Source organism: Podarcis bocagei, assembly GCF_964188305.1.
Source record: "Podarcis bocagei genome assembly, chromosome: 6".
NCBI classification, from domain to species: Eukaryota; Metazoa; Chordata; class Lepidosauria; order Squamata; family Lacertidae; genus Podarcis; species Podarcis bocagei.
In genome coordinates this window covers 45,602,608-45,620,746 of record NC_138130.1, presented here as the reverse complement: position 1 = coordinate 45,620,746, position 18,139 = coordinate 45,602,608, and the positions used below count along the sequence as shown (strand labels likewise).

Here is an 18,139-nt window from a genome sequence, read left to right as displayed (position 1 = left end):
TCCTCCAGCCTAATCTGCAAATAGAAATTCACAGTAAGACAAAATTCCTGTTTTCCCACATAAACTATGTTTAAGGCTGATTCAAAAATTCAACCCAATAGAACATTTCTGCAGTAGTTCTTGTTGTAAAAGCTGAGTTCTTAAATTTCCTTGCAAACTGAACCTACTTTTTCACAGTTCAAAACAATTCAATGTCCCATTATTTAGAGACATAATATTGTGTCATTGAGGAATTCCACAAAGTTATGTGTTGTCTGCATATTAATTCAGAGGTTGTTCTTGTACAGGCAGGGCATAATGAAGCCTTGTTTTGCCCCACTCTTTCTCTCCATGCAGGAACTGTGTCAAGTAGTTAAGGTATAATGGAAGGAGTATGTACACCTCATTACTCTTCCAAGGATTGTAATTCACCTTATTTGAATCAGGAGATGAATTAGACAAAGATATCAGAGGCATGCATAAATTCCCTATTCCCAGGGTTTTCTTCAGCCGGAACTCCCTGGCAACGGTGGGTGATCCGCCCTAAAAAAAGGTCAACAAGAAAAAAAGCCCTTCCTATTTCCAATAATGGACTAATGAGGCAAGTGTCATGTTAGCCTGCTATATTTTGTGTGTGTACAACTGGGCACTGTTATACACCATGGGGATTCCTCTGTTCATGGTCACTGCATTCATGGCAGAATTTTTGGTTGAGTTGAACCCCCTCCATTGTCCCATTTGCAGAAGGCAAAGTTGAAAGCATTTCAGTGGTATTTAGGGTAGAGGGTAAAAATCCACCAGAAATTACTAGCGATGTTCTGGTGGCTCATAGGCACCATTTTGTTTGACAAGAAGTCTCTTAGAGTCAAAACAGGAATGTTGTTCTTACTCTTGATTTTATTAGGAATAATACTATATCATCTGAAGCCAGGTTGAGGAAGATATTTCCAGCCCTCATTTTGGGGGGCTTTGAGGTGGTGGTGATAATGGTGAAGATCACAGCTGTGAGGAGGAGAAGCATTGTGAAACAGGTGCATTGAAAAATGTTACCTGAGAGGCATTTTCAGGCCACTTCTGAACAGTTTACAGACAACTTTCAGCCTGGTCTTATTGTCAAGTGATATTTTTCACAATATGTTGTAACTTTGAATAATTTTATTTTGTATCCTCAATTTTTGGATATCAAGTTCCTGGATCACAGATATTGGGTTTGCGTGATTTATCAGTGTGTAATGGACATTCATTTTCTTCTTTGTTTTAGCTAAAGAGAATACATTGAATCTAATATTTGCAACTGGTAGTATTACTGCTAAGCTTTACTACAGTTTTTTATGAGACAGCATTGAAACAATACTGCATTAAATATATATCTTAAAAAATAAACACACACACATATGTAAAGGTACTGGTATACAAACAAACATGTATGCATTCACACACAGAATTGAAACTTACTTCCAGTTGGAATCAAATCTCTATCAGGAATGAACAATTTGTACCCATAATGCTTTTCAAGCATATCTGGTAGGATCTCAAGAGCAAATCTTTCTTCTTCTCCCGTTTCCTGATTCCACTGGTCAGGATCCACTTTGGTGTATGACAGGTATGCATCATAATCTTTGTTATCTGCAGTTTTAAGGGGAAGGGGAATAGAGACAGAAGAAAGATAGAAGACAGACTTGATATTTCCCCTTTTACCAAGAGACATAGTCTGATCTGAAATCTTCTGCCCTGTTACCAATTTTGCCTCTTTCTCCCTGCTTCCGTACTTCACTGTCTGGCTATTTTTGCTTCATTCTATGTCTAGCCAAGTATATTCTCTTCCTTTTTCTTGGTGTTAGGAATTTTTTGTTTGTGAAGCAGAATATTTGTTTGTGAGACAGAGAATCGCCTTATTGGAGGGGTGGCTTTAACAATAGGGACAAATTCCCTTTTGGACAAACTTGGAAATTTTAGAGGATAGAAGGAAGAGCTTCACTCATTTTTATCATGAGAAACAACCATCTGCATTTAAGCAGAATTTTCTATTTAAAAGCTGATCCCTCAGGGTTCCCAATTGCTTTTTAAATTTCCACTAGTTTAAAATGTTACCACTCCCTGAAATTTCAAGCTGGACGCTGTCACCCGGACTTTCGGCTTGTTTACACACCATAGGTTTAAAGCACATGGCTTCTGGAGCTGTAGTCTGTTAAGGGTGCTGGGAATTGTATCTGTGAGTTCCTTTGTAGGAAGTCATGTGCTTTCAATATTCCTAACATGTATGGTGTGTACACAGTTGTGTGACAAAAAGTACAGGCCCATCACGGGATCACAGCTCATGTTTTCAGTTACTGAAAACTTAGGAGGACGGATGTTCACATAGTGAAAATTCAAAAGTAATCACGTACAGTATTGATTTGTTCTCTAGCATGTTATAAGCAGAAAAAAAGAGGCAGATTTCTGGATTTCAAGAACACATTTTGAAAAAAAATGTTTCAGTATTATATGCTCTACTGCAGTGTTTCCCAACCACTGTTCCGCGGCACACTAGTGTGCCGCGAGATGTTGCCTGGTGTGCCGCGAGATGTTGCCTGCGAGCTCGGCGGGCAGCGTCTCCGTCTGCAGCGCCCGCCCCTGCCAAAGCTCACCCAGCCAAGCCGCGCTCTCCTTCCTGCCTCGCTTTGCTGCCTCCTCCCCCCCCACCCCCAAAGCTTGGAGGTTCCCCGGCAAGGGGGAGGGGAAAAAATTGAAACTTACACTTTCGTGCGTCCCTCCCGGCGTGACGCTGCACGCTGACGTCACAGGGCTGTAATGGTGGTGTGCCTCGAGATTTTTTTCATCAAACAAGTGTGCCTTTGCCCAAAAAAGGTTGGGAAACACTGCTCTACTGTTCAAATCATTGTTGGATTCAAAATTAGTATCTTCATTAGGATTTCAGGATTCAAATATAAAGTTTCGAAATTTGCTTTCAGAAGGAGCTCTTTTTAGCCAGCATGGTCCTGCTTCCACATCTCTCTTGCACGCAGCATAGGTGTATGCCTTTCTCCCACAAGAACCAATACCTGCGTGTGGCACTACTGTCAATGGGAATAGGGATGGTGGCAGGGAACTCAAGTAATACAGCGAATAGGGGAAGGGGAAGGAGACTAGATCATCCTTTTGCTAATAAATTAAACTGAAATTCTATGGCTCAACTTGCCCATTTTAAGAACTATAATAAAACATGCATAATTGGGATTGTTGGAAAAACTAAAATTATAAATGCAAAGTTTTGCAAATAATGTGAGTGAGAAGAATTTGTTTGAGAAGTAACAGATCAGCCCTCTCCACCCCACCCCACTTCTAACATTCATTTGAAAACAAATCTGGTGGATGTAAGTATGTATATGTAAAAAGATAATGGAGACTGCAATGAAAGCCATCCTTTTTATTTCTGTTTCAATGAACCCAGTTCATTGCATTAAGGTGAGCTTTTGTTTTGAACATAATATTATTTCTTTTCCAATGGGAAATAAATGTACTCTTTTCAATATATGCATTCTGTTTGCTTACTTATAAGATTGAATGAAAGAAACCACCATTAATTTTCATTAAGGGGTCAATAATGCCAAGTGCTCTGGAACTAATTCAGTGGAATAAGAGGTCACATTTTGATGTTTGTTGTGAAGAAAGTAGGGAGAAATCAATGGCAGGAGTAATGAAATGTTAACATCCATCTAACTCTCTAGACAGCATTATGCACAGGCTATAGAGAATATCAATTGCTTGTAAAAAGGTCTGATTGAATATCCTACCCTGTACCATATGTAATGCTAGTGATTCAATGCTGAATTCAGCTATTTGCTAACATTTTTTTCACTTTACTCCTTTTTACCTTTCAGACTCAGCTGTAAAAACAACAGTATGCCAGCTTAAGGCAGTGCTGATGTCTGGCTATATGCAAGACAAAGCACAGACCCTTTGCAGATATGATCTCTGTATGTGGAGTAAAGTGAAAAGGTGGAGTAAAGTGGAGTATGTGGAGTATGTGGAGTAAAGTGAAAAGGTGGAGTAAAGTGAATGCCTCTGACATTACATGTCTTGCTGCCCTTCCCTGCTCCCACAATATTCACATCTTAACTGCAGAAAGCTGCAAAGGGGAAACCTACTCATTTGGGATGCACTTGCATAAGTTCCCAAACAATTAAATATCCCACATGTAGATGTCCCCATTGCAAATATGTGAGTTTTGGGGGCAGGGTGGGCAGGATACATGAGGAAGCCAGGAGCTATAATCACAGTTACCCGTCATGTGTTTAGTTCTAAGAAGATAAGAATCCTGCTGGATCAGGCCAGGGGCCCATCTAGTCTACCATTTTGTTCTCACAGTAGCAAACCACATGTCAATGGGATGTCATTATGCAGAGCTTTGCGACTCGGATTCAGAGGCATACTGTCTTCTGCAGTGGAAGTAGCCATTTATAGTTTCCCTCCCTGTTTAATTACAGATATTGGTAAGAGAGCTCAAGTGCCCATTCAACACTGGCAAGAACTTTGAGTACAGCTGAGAACATAGCAAGGCCCTAATCACAAACCTGTGCTCAATCAGGAGCTGCTATCTGGATAATATTCTGGCTGTGAAAGGTAATAGAAATAAAAATGTTCCTATTGAAACTGATGGAAAGCCCCCTGTCACTGTCCCCTCCTCTTCTCTTTCTGTTCCTGAAATATGTCTGCTATCAACTAGTTCTTCAAGACTGGGAGAATTCTGATACCGTGAAAACACACTCACTGATGGGCTCCTGAAAAGAAAGTCAGAAGATACAGAGACTGTTTCGTACATAATAATTTTATATTACAACAGTAGGAATTTTTTTTACTAGTGAATGATATTATCTAGTTTTCTTTAGATGGGATAAGGAAGAAAGATATATTTCAATGAAAATATGTGGTCATTAATGCAAGTTTAATATGAGCAATGGTGCACTGAGTTGACATAGGCCATCTTCACTTGCATATTGAAATCTGCTTCTCTGTGATGCAATTCCATGCTACTAGGGAACATGGGTGAATTAAGTGGCTACATAAATGTTCCATTATTCTGGAACCATCTATTTCATATACAGGTTACTGAAAGTGAGAATGTAGGCGAAGCTGAGCTGAAGGAAAACTGATTCATGAGTTGAATTCTGCAGTCACTATCATAGATACCGATCAGGCTTGAGGATTATCAAACTGTGACTCTCATTTAGAATTGCCACTAAAGCTCTTGTTATCTAGCACTTAATCTAGCAAATGTCTACTGATTGTTATTTCACTGCTATAAGAAGAAGATGGAATATACACATTAGCTCCAGTGCAATGAAAATTCACAGAGAAAGGCAAGTGGATATGTTTAAGAAATACCTACAAAAATATAACAATGACATAACATCTATGGCGTTTGAATGACCCTTGTGTAAATTAAATACTACTCAGCAAGGCAAAACGGTACGATATGTTATAAGAAAGTACTAGAAACTATAGTAAGAGTAAGGTAAGAAGTATAAGTACATTCAGTGTCGTAAATGTAACTTACATCGGGAAATGACGGGAAGTCTGTTTTCATATAATTTAGTTTATTGAATTTTTATTTTGGTTTATTTTTGTTTAGTTAAAATTATAAGAAAATAGCATGTACAAATACAAGTTTAAATCAATATTTAATGGTATAATTATTTAAGGCTGTACATGTACCTAAGATTGTGTATGGATGTCAATTAATAAAAAAAATAATTAAAAGAATGAATAACACACAAAAAAATAAAAAATTGAGAAAGGCAAGTGTTGCTATAGATATTTTCAAGGCTTGCCTAGTCATTTGTCAATTTTACAATAGGTGAACCACCAACCTGAATCAGATACTATGGTTGCACCTACATCTTGCTAATGATAGCTGAATTCAAATCATAATGGATGGCAAATAAAAGGAATTGTCTTTTGGATAATTTTCAATAGTACCAAAAAGCAGTAGAGCCACAAGAAAGTTTTGCAATTATTGACCTATGTCTGTTTTCTGGAATTTTAGATTACTTACTGAAATGTGGACTCAATCCAAGTTCATAATGTGCAATTTAGAAGCTCTTCTGTACAATGAGCAACTCCATAAATATATTTCCAACCTGGACTTCTCGTAGGCCAAGCATATATTTTTTTAAAATGTGGTGGAATGCTTTGCCTTACTCTGACTCTAGGTTTTTTGATGAGAGCACATGACTGATTTCTGACTTTTTGCAGGCTAAAGATCAAACAGACAGAGAGTTAAGCTCTAGCAAAGTCTTAGATACATTGTCAGCTTATGCCTCCTCTTTGAATAGAACTTCAATTAATTTTCAAAAGCATGTAAAGAAGCACAGCTAAAATCTTCTATCAATGTATCTTGCAAATGAAGATGTGATTGATTTGTTGCTTGCACTTTGGCTCTAAGTATAGATTATGCCATTTGAAAGATTTGCTTTTTGTCAGAGGAACAAGCTTTAGTGATAAACATACTACCCTCTCTCCTATGCGTAGGAAGATAAACAGCACCTGCTATTGAGCATATAGAAGCTGGAATGCTGAAAACATTTACCAATCCTCCTGAACTGGCAAGGAGATTAAAGATAAGAAACTGATTTCTGAAATCTCTGTCTTGCTTTAATAGGTATTTATTCCAAATGCTGTCAGTATTGTAGTGTGCCACCCCAATCTCCAAGTGGCGCAAGATTCCAGGAATTCCAGGAGCTTAATACACTCTTAACTGGGAAGAGATCCCTTCAAGTCTTCCTGGCTTACTTTTTAGTAGACATGCATTCGATTGCACTGTTAGTTGCCTACTAAGGCTTCTCAGTACAATTCTAACAGCACAATCTATGCATGTTTACTCAGAAGTAATTAACCTCACTATATCTTATTCCCCAATAAGTGTGTATAAGATTGCAGGCTAAATGTACTTTTAATTGAAGATTTCCATTGGCTGCCATGTGGGAGTGGCAGAAACATATATTAAGTGCACTAGGGAACAGAGCAGACTTTATCGCTTGCTGTCTTCTTATGAATTCATTATGCCTTAATGTTTAGAAGTCTCAATCACATAAATTATTAAATTCCAGCATTTCTGTGATGTTTTTAATACAAACTTATTAAAAATGAATTATACAAATAGTTTGATGTTACATTACACCCTGCAATATAATAGGGTGACATAAAATAAGCAACAAATTAAGCACAAGAAGCCCAACACACCCTCATTTTCAAGTACAATAACAAAAGACCTGTATCGTTTATTCTTTTGCTGACTTTCAGTTGTCAGCTCAGCTCTGAAATTGATATAGACACCAAATGCAATGCTATTTAATTAGTTGGACCCAAACTGAATGATCTATTATTAATGATAGACGTTTGCTTAGTTTTACTCTAAAAACTTCAGAAATACTTATTAGTTGATCAGCTTATATGAAAAACAAATTACACTCTTCAACACTTAGAACAAAAATCTCTCTGTGCATTGCCACAAATTCTTAGAAGTCAGTCTGAGTTTGAGAGTCAAACTTTTGTTTTTCTCTGTTATGAGTTGAAATTTTTAATAAAGTAGACATTAAGAAAGAATAAGTCAACTGGTTAGGAAAAAGTTAAACATTTCTAAGCTTTAGTGTTCTGCAACCATTTAAGTAACGAGGTATTAAATGCATCTTCTGTTCCGATATTTACCGTATTTTTCGCTCTATAACACGCACCCGACCATAACACGCACGTAGTTTTTAGAGGAGGAAAATCCGTAGGCATGCCACCCGTAGGCATTTCCTCCATAACACGCACAGACATTTCCCCTTACTTTCTAGGAGGAAAAAAGTGAGTGTTATGGCGCAAAAAATACGGTATATGTCCAAGTCAAAATTTACCTACAGAATCTTTCTAAGGCATAGGGAATAAACAATGGCAAAATTGTTTATTTTCTACCTTTCTATATCTGCACAGATAATCTATTACAAACTATCCCATTAAAAGAAAATCCTGCTTGCTTATTTTATTTATTTATTTATTTGATTTAAACACTGCACCTTCCTCTAAGAAGCCCAGGTGGGCAAAAATCTAGCAAAAGCACAGTGTCATAGACTGAGGAGTTTGTATAGATGAACATGGAACTATTATTTAAATCTAAGACAAGAAAAGACTAGGCAGAAGGTCCTAGGTTCAGTCCAAGAACCTTCAGTCAAAGCATCCCAGATAGCAGGGTGGGAAAGGACATAAGCTATAGATCAGGCATAGGCATACCCGGCCCTCCAGATGTTTTGGGACTGCAACTCCCATGATCCCTAGCTAACAGGACCAGTGGTCAGGGATGATGGGAGTTGTAGTCCCAAAACATCTGGAGGGCCAAGTTTGCCTATGCCTGCTATATATCTTAGAGACTTGCTGCCGCTCAACAAAGGGTATACAGGGATAGATGACCTACCAATCTGACTCTGCACATCCAGCGTGAAACAATATGCACCTATGAGGCTTACCAAAAACAACAACAGTGTTGCGATTATTCAAGTTCAAGAAAGTCGAACGTGTTGCTTTTTTACTTGGTGGAGTAATAATCTGTGTTGATAATTCTCATAAGATTAACTACAGAGGGTAACTGTGGGGCACTCTGGTAAAGTTTCAGGACAGTCAGTTAATGGAAATACAGAATCAAGTCGTTTGTGATGTTTAGGAAATCAAAATGAATGAGGTGAAAATTCCGTGTTTACAAAACTTATCTCTTTATGCACAACAAAGGAGTTGTAAAATAATAAATCATCTAATGGGAAATTAACGCAGGTTAAAAGGAAAAGCATTGGAATAAGTCAGAAGCTGAGGTTTTTCTACTCCTGAAAAACCTACAAAACAGAGACGTTGCAGCATGGGCACAGAAGGATGAAATGCATATATTAAAAGAACTCGGTAACTTATATCAACAAAATAAATAAATGAGTGCAATAAATATTGGTGGCATAATACATTTTTGGTAATGATTATGTGATTTTTTTTTAGCCCTCCCCTATTAGGTTTAACATGAAATGTTAAAGTGTTAATGAGCAAATCCAGTTTTTAAATGCATTTCAAATAATAAAAGCAGCAGAAAAGAAACCTATATATGTAATAGTGATAGCTATAGATCCAGCTGGCAGAGCATTTGCTAATGGGGTTTCATCTTGAGCAAGAAGAGTAGCACTTTGGCCCATATGAAATTCATTTTGAAGTGTTGAAAACAGCTGACGCAGGGAAAAGCTGTATTGCAGTGATTTTATGGATAGACCAGATAATCTTATCTATAGCTAATGTTACTATTCCAAACATGGATTTTTTTTCTTTATTGGTTTTTCCCCACAGACGTCAATAGATTCTTCTTCTTTAATTATTGGTGATGTTATAGTTTTGTATTAGATTCTTTTCATGACAGAAATGCCTCATTTAATACTGATATCATGTGGTCTCAAAACGAAGAGTGAGATCCAATGTCACGATAGCAGATGCAATGGATTATTATTATTATTAATTATATTGTTTATACTCTACCCACTCTGAGCTGCTTCCAGCAAAATATAAAATAATAAAAAAATGTCAGATATTAAAATCTTCCCTGAACACAACTACCTTCAGAGAGGAATTTCTCATCCTATCCTCTCCCTGCAGTGTCCATCTACTCCAACCCTCTGAAGCAGATTTTGAGGTGTGGGGGAGCTGTAGAGGGGAAGGAAGCATGTCCTATTTGTGTAAGGAGATGCCTGCACAAATAGGACACCACAGTTGGATATCACCCTAAATGACACAGATCCCAATGGCTGTAAATTTGTTTGCTAGAGTTCTTAAACTGCACAGTTCTGTTAGGTGTCTGAAGAGAAGGCTATTGAGCTACTGGCATTCTATTAAAAGCAATACAGAAACAGAAGCTTTGCAGACAGTCTAGTTAACAGGAGCCATTGCCGAAAGAAGTTCCATGAAGAACTATGTAAGGAAGACAATTCCGCTTAGCCACTTGTCGAGGTGTCGTTGTGGGCCTGCAGGGCTCCTGGCCAGCAGGAGTCTTCTGGCAATGGGGGATCCAGCTGGTCCTCTGAGCTATCCAGGAGGTCGGAGTCTAGGCCTGCCTGGTGGATTGGCCTATTGCAAGCAGGTTCGGGGCCAGCCTCTTCCTGGGAGGTGGGACCAATTGAGGCCAGTAGGCTTCACTTGGGTCCGCTCTTTGGGTATTTAAAGCAGCCTGCCCCTGCTCCCTCTTGCAGTTTCCTTGTTAGTTCTAATCATAATAACCCTCAAGAGCTCTTTCAGAATATTAACATACCAGTTGCAAATGAAGATCAGATCGTGTGATTATCATATCATTATCATGACATCTTTTGTGTCATTCAATCAATGCTAATAGCAAAAGCCCCAGGACTAGATGGTTTCTGATAGAATGGTATATGAGAATATTTACCGCATTTTTCGCCCTATAGGGCGCACCGGCCCATAGGGCGCACTTATTTTTTGAGGGGTAAAATAAAGGGGGGGAATTATTTTCCTCCCCGAGCCCCAAAGAGCAAAGAAGCCATGACAGCGAGTGGGATGGATCCCGCTCGCTGTCCTGGCTTCGTTTTTAGCCTCGGGGCTGGGGGTCCGGGAGCGAAGGCGATGTTGAGCAACCTCGCCATCGCTCCCGGAGCTGGGGGCGGGGGAAGCCCGAGCGTCCCCTGACCCCAGCCCCCAGAACGGGTCCGAGAGCGATGGCGAGGTTACGCGCAACCTCGCCATCGCTCTCGGAGTTTGCGGGGCTGGGGGCGGGGGAAGCCCGAGCTTCCCCCAACCCCAGCCGCCAGAATGGGTCCGGGAGCGAAGACGAGGTTGAGCAACCTCGCCATCACTCCTGGAGCTTGCGGAGCTTGCTGTCTGCAAGCCTTGGGAGCCCGGTGGGAAGTCGTGCCAGGCTCCCAAAGGCTTGTGGAGAGCTGCCCGAAGCCCGGGGTGTGCCCCGCTGCGCTCCCCAGGTTTCGGGCTGCAGGCTTTGGGAAGCTTATGTGAGGTCTCTAGGACCTTGCCAGAGCCCTCACACCTCTTTCGTGAAACAGGTATTTACTATGCTTTGGGAAGGAGCACTCTGTACAAAGCAGGCATAGGCAAACTCGGCCCTCCAAATGTTTTGAGACTACAACTCCCATCAGTGGTCAGGGATGATGGGAACTGTGGTCTCAAAACATCTGGAGGGCCAAGTTTGCCTATGCCTGGTACAGAGGAAGTAGTCATGCTGCCCTAAATCTGCCTTTGTCAGAGTGATTCAGGGTTGGAGCATCAGACAGGAAAGAGGCAGGCATTGGGTGGTAAAATTTGAGTGATGTAAGGTGGTTCTGGAATTAAAGAAGACATAGGCATAATTCCTTCTCCCCTTCATTGCCAGTTAGAGCTCTCTGCTAGGAGCTCAAAGTGTTCTTTAGATGAAAGGAGTGTTTCCACCCACAATTTGTTTGACAGAATTGTTACAACATTAACATTTTTTCTGCATACTTGAATTAGATTCAACTAAGCCCCCATGTACAAGGTTAATCATGAACAGTAGAACTTACATATATCTTAAATTTAGCAAATGCCTGACATATTGTGTATTCAAAACCAGCATAATTTAGACATTACTGGAGTGAAAATTATAGCAAAGAGATATAAAGTGTGATTAGATGCTGTTTGTACTTTATTGATCCCCCCTAATCCATTTCCCTCAATTTCTAAACTGTTAGATCTATTAAATGAATGTTCACCTCTATCAAGAGTCTTAATAAATTGGAACAAGTCAGTAATCAAGCCTAACAACCATAAGGGGAATGAACCTGTAGTACAAGGTTGACTGTTCCAGGTGAATATTAATTTTTATTAAGTACCTAAGGTTAATCATAACTGTCAGTTTGTCAGGAATAATCACTGCTAAATTGAATTCTGTGGTAAAAGAAATTCAATCATATTTAAGCCAATGTCAAATAACAAAACCAAACAACAACAACGACAATAATTAGTAGCAGTAGTAGTAGTTTTCACTTTGGATCCAGATAAAGATATTAACCATTGCCATTTTTATTTCACATATTTATATCTTATGATGTATATCTCTAATAAGCTGAAATACTACAGTTTTGAAATATGCCACATATTTGTGGGGTATTTCAAGAAAATTGGAAATTGCATATCGTAAACTGCAGAGTATATGTATATGATTAATCTTGGGTGTGGGGCAGCTAATATCATTCACATCTCAACAGTAGCAGTCCATGAGCAGCATTCCAGAAGCAGTGGTAAGGGCAATGCATGGCAAGGTTGGGAAAGCTCTGGTCTGGTACCAATAGTGTCCCATAGGTTTACATGCACCAGTGGGGCAGCAATACTGCCAACCTGCAGCTTCCTTAACCCTTGCATCCTCCTTGCCCCATCCCATCCCCATGCATGCAGAATTACTGGGAGCGCTCCCGTTTCTTCACATGCCGTTGCTAAATTTCAGCATCTTATGGGGAACAATACACAAGTGTTTATAGAGTGGGGGAACTGTTTATTCTTACTGGCTAGTGCATAATTGTACAATGTTTTGTCCATTTACATGTGTGTTATCTCTTGTTGACTAAATCATTACTATGTACAGTGGTGCCTCGCAAGACGAAAAGAATTCGTTCCGCTAGTCTTTTCGTCTTGCAATGTCTTTCGTCTTGTGAAGCATGGTCTGTCGCAACTGTGCCCTAAAAAAACTGCGCTTTAAAAAAAAAGCGGAAGACGTTTTCGTCTTGCGAAGCAAGCCCATAGGGAAATTCATCTAGCGAAGCAACACAAAACCGAAAAACCCTTTCGTCTAGCGAGTTTTTCGTCTTGCGAGGCATTCGTCTTGTGGGGCACCACTGTAATGTTGAAAGAATGGACTGGTCAGAGCGTATGTACTTTGAAAGCACGATGAGAAATTTCTTCTGCAGACACCAATTGCAGAAAATACATTTACACTATTTCCTAACTAATGTTTTAACACCAGGTGCTTCTATCAAGCCCTCTGGATACTACAAATTTTAGATTCTGTTAACCAGGAAGTGTTGAAAAAATGACTTTTCTAGGTCACTGAAAATAAATGCTGGTTCAACAATTAGGTTGAAGATCTGTTACAATGTCATCCCCAGAAAGTAGAATTAAACTGATCTAGATTTAGATGGATCTGTTTAGGACACACTCCTGAGACACTGGCAGAAGTACACATGTGTGGTTTAAAGTGTTTCTTAAATTTCTTGACCTGATCTGCAATGGTATTGTTGTAGAATAGTAACATTTTAGTAACTCCCCCCACCCCACCCGTATTTTAATATAGCACTTATATTGTAATTTGAAACATTCATAGTTGAATGTAAGCCCCACTGAACAAGAGGACATATATAGAAATATTCCTGGTCAGGAAAAGGTCAGATTCCTGGTCAAACAACAGTGCTGAATTACATATGCATAGGCATATTTTCTTCTGACTATGGCCCCCTCTAGACATCCTTTCTATTGAGAATTCCTGATTACTTGTGTACATGATTCTATCAAGGTAGACATACGTGATCTTGCTTTCAAGACTACTTGTTCCTGCAAAAGTTTTGGAATCGTCTTACTGCTTCATTTCTTGTCAGTGCATATCCTGTAATTTTCTGCTGAAATTCTGTAACTGCAAATTTTCTGGGGGATTTCTTCTTCTCCCACCTTTGTTGCATCATAGCCATTCTGGACAGCAATAAGGTGATAGTAGCATTGGGGAAACATTACAGAACAACTAATAATAAATGCACCACCAATGCACTGTTAGTGTGCCAATAATATGTTGCAGAATACACCTGCAATAAAACATCAGTCTGGAGATGCCCAATGACTTGTCTGCATCATTTACACATCCTGATTCCCTCAGTTGTTCCCTTTAGCATGTTTTACTCTAACTGTTTTATAGGCTTACCTATTATATACGAAGGATTGGAATCAGCAAGTCTTCTTTTTGCTGTTCTTTGGTGATCTTGTGCTTTGACTGCGTTCTTCCTTTTTGTTGCCTTTATTTTAACTTTGTTTCAAATTAAAATTCCATGGGGGTTTATATATATATTAAAAAGGGTATATGGAGAGGCTTGCTTGCTTACCTCCATCTAGTTCTTCAGCACCAAAATGATTCCTGTAGAATAGCATAATCTCAATCTTGTAGCACTTGTAGATAGTCACTAAACAAACAAGTAGCAGCAGAATAGCACCAAGCCCGCCAGCAAGCTCAACTGTATACATCAGCTCTGCAAAGAATTATAAAACTTAATAACCACCACATTCTGAACTAAAGGCAGCCATTTATTATCATGTTGTGGGGGCAGAAAATGCTGTCAACAGTTCAAAAATACATGATATTTAGATATTCTGTCTGTAAAAAGAGCATGTGTTTTACTAGTTTGTTGTCACAGGTATAACACCATTTTTTACAGAAGGCAACAACCATGGTTATCTTTTTGTTGTACACAACAGTTGTGTGATATGCACAACTGTTTACATATGAAGTTGCATTGCTCAAGGAGTTTTTGTCAGTCATGTAGGATGAAGCTAAATATATACTTTCCCCCCCAAAATTTAAATATGTGAAGATAAATTATTTCATGTCTTCCAGTGTCTCATGGATCAGTTGTGTTTTAATATCTCTGACACCATTCCCTGTTGATATGTAATTCATCTTCCCTTCTCAACTCTCCATAAACAGGTTTGCATTTTCTCTCTCTCTCTTAGATGTTGCAAATCACCCCAATTTGTCATTTCTGACATTCAGAGCTGGAACGTGACCACTTTCTTGTGTTATGTTGTACCACTGGAGATTGCATGATGGATTGAGATCACTGTCATGTAGGTTAGTTTTCAAGGATGAAAAAAAAAAATTCCACACAACTCAAGACAAATGTAATCATACTGTCTGTCAACAGTAATCTCCTTGGTAATATCACTTATCGGATAATAACTGCAAGTGTTAAAGTCATCATTGCCCATTGCCCTCACAATTACCAAGCAGTTGCATACGGGTGACCATACTATTATTCCTGCTGCTGTTAAGACAGGAAATGAGGGGTGGTAAAATGAAGAGAAACATCGCTAAATGTCATAAGGCTGTTGTATTGTTTCACAAGCTGTATTGAAATTAGAGATGAAGAATAGTCTGTCATTCTAAAATAAAAAATAAAAAATTGAAATACATTATTGCTTGTAATATTTCTATCATTCAGCCTAGAAAAATGGCTGTGGCTCAACATAAAAAAAAGCTTTAAAATACTGTTTGACAGATGAAAAGGGAAAAGAGAATGCAGAATTAAAGGACTGTGTTGTGCATGCACTACAGATTAGTGATTTTTGCAGAAAACAACAACTATTATATTTATCTATATCCTGCCTCTCCCTCAAGGAGCTTAAGGTGCCCTTCATGGTATGCTCCATATTTCATCATCACAACCCTGTGAGGAAGGCAACTGTGAAGCTAAGTACTTACCCACAATATATTGGGCTGCAACATTCTGTTATACATATCTAGGGTCTGACCTGGAAGTTCATGGCGTGACCATGAATAAGTGAAGTGAGCCTGAGTTCCATTATCAGAGGGTATGTGTACCTACTATTATACCCAGTGATGGCATGATGACTATTCACTATTTATCAGTTAGATTTAAAACAAAACAAAACTCAAGAGCCTGGATCATCAAGAGTACGCTAGTCCATGAAAACGTGTTATATTATAAATGTGGTAGTCTTTAAGGTGTCACAAGACTTCTTGTTGTTTGTGATAGAACCAACTGACACAACTGCCCCTTGGAAATTTTTGACAGGAATTTTTTCCCCATTGTCACGTGTGCTATATTGTCGTGGTTTTTGTTTAGTATTTGCTGCTATAACAATTCAATATCATATATTTCAATTATAGAAATACAAAAGCTAGAGGGGGGAAACATAAGCAATAATAGTTCTTTCCACTGCCTAGGTATGTTTATGCTTTTATTACTGAGATGCATGCAACTGCTATAAAAGCCTCAGTGTTCTCTAGAAGACAATAAAATGTAATTAAATATTATTTTTGCTTTTTTTTAAAAAATGATTTATTTAACACACCGTTCTCTTAAGAATGGTAATGTAACCTCCTTTATGTTCTACAGTTTTAAGATCAGGAGTGTTGGTTCCACGTATTTGGAATATTTCTTATCTATAGGGAAAAGATGTTTGTTTTCCTCAAATAAATAAACCCACAACAGTTTCATTAGAATAGTAATAAAATGGCTTAGAAAATAAATGGAAATGGAAATTGTACAGCACTGGCTTACTACATTGCTGTTTATCTTTTTCTGCCACATGTGATGCAGCTGTTCAGTGGTAACCAGAAGATAGGGATTTAATGTGCCAGGTTGCTAGGTGCAAAATACACCATTTTTATTCCTGCTGTAATGATGATGCATTAAGGCAAGGGAAAAATACTAGTATAGAGAAACTAGACTAGAATTATTACAAGATCAAACAGAAAAAATCATGTTTTTTTTAAAACAAAAGAATTATTATGTATGTTACTGAATGCTTATGCTACAGAAGACATCTCATATGGGACCATAGGATGTCTCATTTGAAGAACACTTTCATGAACTTTTAACAGTTAAAACTATTAAAAAACCCCACATCACATATTTGCTTCAGTTCTGATGAAAGTACACTAAGGGTCCCACTGAAATCAGCAGGATGTAAATTTGCTTAATTTTACTCTAGATTGCACTCAATCCCTCCACTTCTCACAGATTGCTTGCCAAGCCAGAATCAATCTGGAGAAACTGAGAGTTTCCTCTATTGACCTTACTAATTGCACCAAATGCTTTTCTTTCCAGAAACAATGTAACATCCCATGCTCCTACATTACTTCCAGCACGGCATGTGTCCAACACAAAATCCACTTGTTGGTACATGTATCCAATCCAAAACGGTCCCGTGACTCTCACCTCCCAAAAATATTTGGAACTTACCTGATTAAATCAGTACAGTTGGAAGGCTGTGGTCACATGACTTTACAAAATGTAAGCCAGAGTAGCTTGACATATCCAGTACAGTGGTACCTCAGATTAAGTACTTAATTCGTTCTGGAGGTCCGTTCTTAACCTGAAACTGTTCTTAACCTGAAGCACCACTTTAGCTAATGGGACCTCCTGCTGCTGCCGCGCCGCCGGAGCATGATTTAAGTTCTCATCATGAAGCAAAGTTCTTAACCCGAGGTACTATTTCTGGGTTAGCGGAGTCTGTAACCTGAAGCGTATGTAACCTGAAACGTATGTAACCTGAGGTACCACTGTATTGTCAATGAACTCTTGCCTTATGCTACATTTTGCCTTATTGTTACAGGGCTGCTACATTTTGCATTACAGTAATACCTTGGAAGTCAAACAGAAGCCGTTCTGGAAGTCCGTTCGACTTCCAAAAAATTCAAAAACCAAACCACGGCTTCTGATTGGCTGCAGGAAGGTCCTGTAGCCAATCGGAAGCCACGGAAGCCCCGTTGGACATTTGGGTTCCAAAAGAACGTTCACAAACCAGAACAATCACTTCTGGGTTTGCAGCGTTTGGGAGCCAAAACATCCGAGTTCCAGGGCGTTCAGGATCCAAGATACGACTGTATTGTTACAGGGCTGCAGCAGCTGCAAGTATTATACTCTATTTGAAAGTCCTGGAAGTGAGATATATATATATATATATTTAAAAAATAATAATTTCCCACTTCAAGGGGAAGGAGGGAAGAAAGAAACAAGAAGTGCACACCATTTCATATCTGTTTAGACTTTGTGTTATGACATTAAATTACAGGCCTTGCCCTGTTTAAGGACTGAGAGAGCTCTGAAAACTGCAGAGGAAAATTACCAGGCATTTCCTTGGGGAAATGGCATTCTGTTAAACACAACAAATGAATGAGTGCTGAAGAGTTACATTTGAGGGCAAAGCAATCATTAGTTACAGGCAATTAACAATAGTCTTGCGGTAGCACAAGCCTGGATCTATTCTAATGGAAAAGTCCATTGATTGCTTTTCAGTTGTAGATTTTTTAAAGAAATAAATTGCTTCAATTTGAAACAAGATTTGCTACAAGCTTTCTGACCAATTGCTACACTTGTTTTCTTATCAAGATAGTTTGACCACAGAACCCAGTGAAAGA

General features: G+C 38.8%; 1 protein-coding gene and 1 long non-coding RNA gene across 7 annotated transcripts in view; one reads left to right on the top strand and one right to left on the bottom strand.

Annotated features, from left to right (window-relative positions):
* Nucleotides 1-15,165, top strand: part of LOC308589032 — a 94,431-nt gene extending 79,266 nt beyond the window's left edge. For 2 of the 3 annotated variants that reach the window (XR_014009038.1, XR_014009039.1), the window contains 4 exons: nt 4,446-4,581; nt 6,490-6,619; nt 11,691-11,806; nt 14,707-15,165. This is a non-coding gene — a long non-coding RNA (uncharacterized lncRNA). Of the gene's footprint in view, nt 1-4,445; nt 4,582-4,684; nt 4,775-6,489; nt 6,620-11,690; nt 11,807-14,706 lie in introns of all 3 variants that reach the window. The other variant, XR_014009037.1, reaches the window with a different exon arrangement.
* Nucleotides 1-18,139, bottom strand: part of IL1RAPL1 (interleukin 1 receptor accessory protein like 1) — a 653,181-nt gene that overhangs the window by 4,396 nt on the left and 630,646 nt on the right. For 3 of the 4 annotated variants that reach the window (XM_081197780.1, XM_081197781.1, XM_081197782.1), the window contains 2 exons: nt 14,082-14,225; nt 1,435-1,605 (listed from right to left, as the gene is read on the bottom strand). In XM_081197780.1, the coding sequence (XP_081053906.1) occupies nt 1,435-1,605; nt 14,082-14,225 (315 nt within the window). The remainder of the gene's footprint in view (nt 1-1,434; nt 1,606-14,081; nt 14,226-18,139) is intronic. The other variant, XM_081197783.1, reaches the window with a different exon arrangement.